Raw genomic sequence first — 5,000 nt, 5'->3', positions numbered from 1 at the left:
TTTTTCTCTTATCTGTCGCGCTTTTTCTTCTTCACCGTGGGATAGAGAGAAACACAATTTATAATTCCTCTGCATGTCTACTATATGTGAAGAATTTGACAATAAAGCTGACTTTGACTTTGAGTGAGAGTGCAGAGCAGAGTTGAACCTCAGTATTGTTTTATCCAATCAAAACAGCCCAAAAGCGAATCTGGCAGGCTTGCCAGAAAAGCACAGACTTGCGTGTTGAGTATTCCCACAGTGATGTGTGGTGATGCCGGCAGTAAGCAGGTGTGTTAGGAACTCATTTTCGTTTTCTCTCTTCTCTCCTCTCAGGCCAAGCAGAAGGGCTTCTCCTTGGAGCGGCTCAAAGACCTGGGCCGCCAGCACAGCAAACAGGTACCACTACTACTGCCCCCTGCTGGCTTGGAGTCAAGTGTTTGAAGGGAGCTATGTACTGTATGTATGTATTCATGCATGGGAAAGAAAGAGCACTGTATTCTCACTGTGTTACTTCATGGGATAAAATATGACATGCGCTGCCATTTGCAAGTTTGGACTCCTTTTAAATTTCCATGGCAATCCATGATAGGGTTTTCAGAAAATCAGTTAGCCTTTTAAAATGATAAACTAAAATGATAAACAAGGCCATTTTTAAGTGACTTTGAAAGGTAATCTGCTAATGGATGTGTTATAGAGTGGAATAAATTAGTATGGAGTGTAGAGTTGACAGTGTTGGAAGCTGTGATAAAACCTGTTTATGGTTATCAGTATATGGCACACTTATGGGCGACTTACAGCATAGGAACACTACATTAGGTAAAAATAATAGTTTCAAGTGAAGTTAAAAAGCTCATATTAAGCATAATAGTAATGTTAATATTAACAACCATGTCAATAACAGTACCAAGTATCAACAAAATGATAAGTTTTCATATGAACAAAACCCCCATATGTAATGTTTTCATATGAACAGAACCCCCATATGTAACGTTTGTAGGACCTGCAGGTGTTCCTGCCGGTGGGGAGCCCTCTGAGCTTCTCGTCCAGCGTCCCCTCCAGCCTGGCGGCCACCCCCCCCAGCCCCGCGCCACTCGGCCCGTCCCCGGGCATGAACGCCAACGCCCTGCCCTTCTACCCGCCCAGCGAGACGGTGGAGTCCGTCGTGGGTGAGTCGCGCGGGTGGAGGGAGGACATGGTGTCGTCTCATTACATTTTAACCCTTAAAGGTGTGGGTTTTTGAACATTCTAGCATAAGATTCCATTCCGCGACAATTGAAGGTTCTAAAATTCTATGTTGAATTCAATGAACCCAGATATTCTTTAGAACGTTCATTTTCTAATTTTCTGGTGTGACGGTACACCTTTTAAGGGTTAAAAAAAAGAAAAAAAGTGGGCAGTCGTGGCCTACTAGTTGGGGCTTGTAACCGAAGGGTTGCCGGTTCGATCCCCAACCAGTAGGAACGGCTGAAGTGCCCTTGAGCAAGGCACCTAACCCCTCACTGCTCCCCGAGCGCTGCTGTTGTTGCAGGCAACTCACTGCGCCGGGATTAGTGTGTGCTTCACCTCACTGTGTGTTCACTGTGTGCTGAGTGTGTTCACTAATTCACGGATGGGATAAATGCAGAGACAAAATTCCTTGTATACGCCAGTGTACTTGGCCTAGAAACCTGATTTACATTTACATGATGTCAGTCACTGGGGGTAGATCTGATGATCAGATGATGGGCTGTATTCAAGTTCGAGTTATTCGTTTATTTGTCATATGAACAATATGTGAGGTGCATCTGTCCAATGAAATGTTTGTGGTGAGTGATGTGAGTGAGAGAAAGATCCGACGACAAAGAAGAAAAGAGGAGTGATGAACTGTACATTGGGCTTGTAGTAGTGCTGATTGCATGGATGATTTCCTTACCGTCTGGTTGTGTTTATGGTGTGATGTTTGTGTTTGTGTGTGTGTGTGTGTACTATGTGATGTGTGTGTCTATGTGTGGAACTGATGTGATTTGTGGGTGTGTATTCCTTCCCTGGACAGAGTCTGCATTGGATGATCTGGACCTGAATGACTTTGGTGTGTCGGCGCTGGAGAAAAGTCTAGAAAGCAGCTCTGCCCTACCCAGCATGGGACTTATGATGGGTTAGTCTGCTTTAAAACAGACACACACACACACACACACACACGCACACATATACACACACACAGACACACACACACACACACCCACACCACACACATACACATGCATACACACACACACACAATGCACATGCGCGCACACACACACACACACACACACACACACACACACACACACTCTCTCTCTAATTGTTGGGACAAACCAAAAAGGTTGTATATGATCACATTTGTTGCCTTCTTCCAATTTGATTTACAGAGCACAATTCATGCAGTTTCTTTCTATGTCAGTTTCTCTATGTCAGTTTCTCTCTTTCTATGTCAGTTTCTCTCTCGGTACGCTATTGTGTGCGGCTCAGGTAGATAATCAGGTGACTGCTCAGGTGTGGATTCTCACCTGTGTTTGTGTTCCAGGTGGGAGTCAGCTCCAGTGCTCTGCCCCCGTCAACATCCCAGGATCCTTCAGCGGCTCCACGCCCTTCATCTCCCCCTCGCCCTCTCCACCAGTCAGAGCTCACCATTCCCCCTTCCTGTCCCACCTCCCCCAGCCTGGCCAATCGGAGAGCAGTTTCCTGGGCCCTTCCCACAGTTCGCTGGGTACGTCACAACTTGTATGTCACGTGCCGGTTCTGCTTGTATGTCACGTGCCGGTTCTGCTTGTATGTCACGTGCCGGTTCTGCTTGTATGTCACATGGACGACGACGAAGTAGGACGATGGAAGCAGGCTTCGCAACAATGAAATCAACTGTAAACAAGCTAACTGTCCATGCTATCGCTGTTAGGCCCAAAGAAAGTTGTAAGCTACAACAAACTGAACAAGTGGGCTTCTTTTTAACCCGAACCGCTTGTTTCCTTTACGTGCTATTAACGCATCAGATAGATAGATAGATAGATAGATACTTTATTGATCCCCAGGGGAAATTCAAGAACTATTGAATTATTCAAGGACTATTGCCTATAGTGGTATTAAGGCATCAATGACTATTGCCTATAGTGGTATGAAGGCATCAATGACTATTGCCTATAGTGGTATGAAGGCATCAATGACTATTGCCTATAGTGGTATGAAGGCATCAATGACTATTGCCTATAGTGGTATGAAGGAATCAATGACTATTGCCTATAGTGGCAACGGGGTTCAGCTCGTCCTGTCCTTTAGGTCGTCCTGTTAAACGGAATTAATGGACTCGGACGGAGGCAGCTAGTTCTTTGCCCTCTGCCTGGACCCTCGTCCATTAATTCTGTATAACAGGACTCCTCGGCGCCGTTATCCCTTACGTATTTCACTAAAGACAGTTCTGCTTGTATTATAACCGTGTATTATACTGAAGACAATGCAACGTTGCCAGTTTTTTCTAAGGCTATTTTCAACGATTTCCCTCTTATATAATGTCTTTGGTGGTGGTGTGAAGTGCTGTACTATTGTACTCCTTCCTTTAACTGGATGGCGTGTTTAAATCGTTTGTTTGTTTGTTTGTTTGTTTGTTTGTTTGTGTGTTTGTTTGTGTGTTTGTGTGTGTGTGTGTGTGTGTTTGTGGGTCGCAGGCCTGAATGGCATGAGCAGCAGCATCTGGGAGCACTTCCCTCCGAGTCAGGGCTCGCCGGGGACCCCCCCAACGCTGCTGCCAGGGGGGGCCATGTACCCCGAGGCCGCCTGCCTCAAACAGGAAGTGGAGGAGGCCAACCGCGTGCTCAAGCAGTGGGATCAGAGCTGGAGACAGATGGCACAGGTGTGTGTGTGTGTGTGTGTGTGTGTGTGAGAGAGAGAGAGAGGGCAGGGTGGAATAGAGGTGTGTTTGTTTTGTTTGCTGTGTGTTAACGCTGGAAGAGAGGGAGTGAGGATGGTAGGATAGAGACAGAGGGCCAGATGTACTAACGCTTTTGCGCCCATTTCTGGCGTATTTGTTTCGCAACGTGCGTGTAAAAGCATTGCGAGGTATGTACAAACAGGCCGCAATGATGTAAAAGCGCAAACTGCCTGTCGCGGGAGCTGAAAGTGGCAGATTCCGATTGTCATGTCATGCATATGCATTCATGGGAAGATCCAGGGGAAAGTGGGAGTTTAGCATAAAAAGATGGGAGGGGAAGAGTAAAGAGCACCTAGTTATGTATTCCACGGTATGTACAAAGACTGCTCCTGAAAGCGCACATCTATTCTGCGCCTAAATACTTCCGCCTTGTAAAAGCAGGTGTTAATCCAAATTGCAGTTCAATGCGTCAATAAGAGAACCTTTCAAAGACAACAGAATCGCTATTTAGAGCACCAGTTTTTGAGGTGAAAGTATTTGTACTACCAAAAGCAACCTTAACTTTCGTTGGCCTTTCGAATGTCTTACTTTCACTTTCACGTCATTCACTTAAACTTTCCTACTTGCTAGATTTGACCAATCTTCCATAGCCTACGTGCACAAGTAGTTTGAGTAGAACTACTGATCTTCATTATCTCCCTGCTTGTTTACATCTTATCATGTATGGTATTATTTCATGATCGCTAAACGTTTTATTCTTTTTAATGTTATCATCAGTTAACTTAATTCAACTGCGCTTGTATGTAGGCGCTGCCATTCAGTTGTGGACGTTCGTAAATTGCGTTTATGGGCGGAGAAACAGCGCCCATAACAACAACTGACAGCGTTCGCAATCTGTGGTGTGTCCATGGCGCTGATAACGCTACGTTCGCAAATGTACGTACATCTGGCCCAGAGAGAAAGAGGGAGGGAGGGAGGATGGTGGGATAGAGAGGGAGAGAGAGAGGGAGAGAGATAGCATGGTAGGATAGCAGCAGAGAAAGATAGAGATATGATAGAGAAAGAGTGGGAGAGACGGAGAGAGAAAGAGAGAGAGAGAGATACAGAGAAAGAATATGGTGGGATAGAAGCAGAGAGA

At 45.6% G+C, this 5,000-nt stretch overlaps 1 protein-coding gene across 4 annotated transcripts in view; it reads left to right on the top strand.

Annotated features, from left to right (window-relative positions):
- unk (unk zinc finger) overlaps positions 1-5,000 on the top strand; it is a 20,220-nt gene that overhangs the window by 11,992 nt on the left and 3,228 nt on the right. For 2 of the 4 annotated variants that reach the window (XM_076266963.1, XM_076266966.1), the window contains exons 9-13: positions 316-378; positions 980-1,208; positions 2,015-2,116; positions 2,528-2,710; positions 3,660-3,844. In XM_076266963.1, coding sequence (XP_076123078.1) covers positions 316-378; positions 980-1,208; positions 2,015-2,116; positions 2,528-2,710; positions 3,660-3,844 — 762 coding nt within the window. The remainder of the gene's footprint in view (positions 1-315; positions 379-979; positions 1,209-2,014; positions 2,117-2,527; positions 2,711-3,659; positions 3,845-5,000) is intronic. The other 2 variants (XM_076266964.1, XM_076266965.1) reach the window with 2 other exon arrangements.

The sequence above is a fragment of the Alosa pseudoharengus genome, unplaced genomic scaffold, assembly GCF_046254945.1.
Source record: "Alosa pseudoharengus isolate Yale_2024_CS ecotype anadromous, Long Island Sound unplaced genomic scaffold, YU_APseudo_1.1 YU_APseudo_1.1_scf_4, whole genome shotgun sequence".
In the NCBI taxonomy this organism is placed as follows: Eukaryota; Metazoa; Chordata; class Actinopteri; order Clupeiformes; family Clupeidae; genus Alosa; species Alosa pseudoharengus.
The sequence above is the reverse complement of the archived record's forward strand: the minus strand, read 5'-3'. Positions and strand labels throughout refer to the sequence as shown.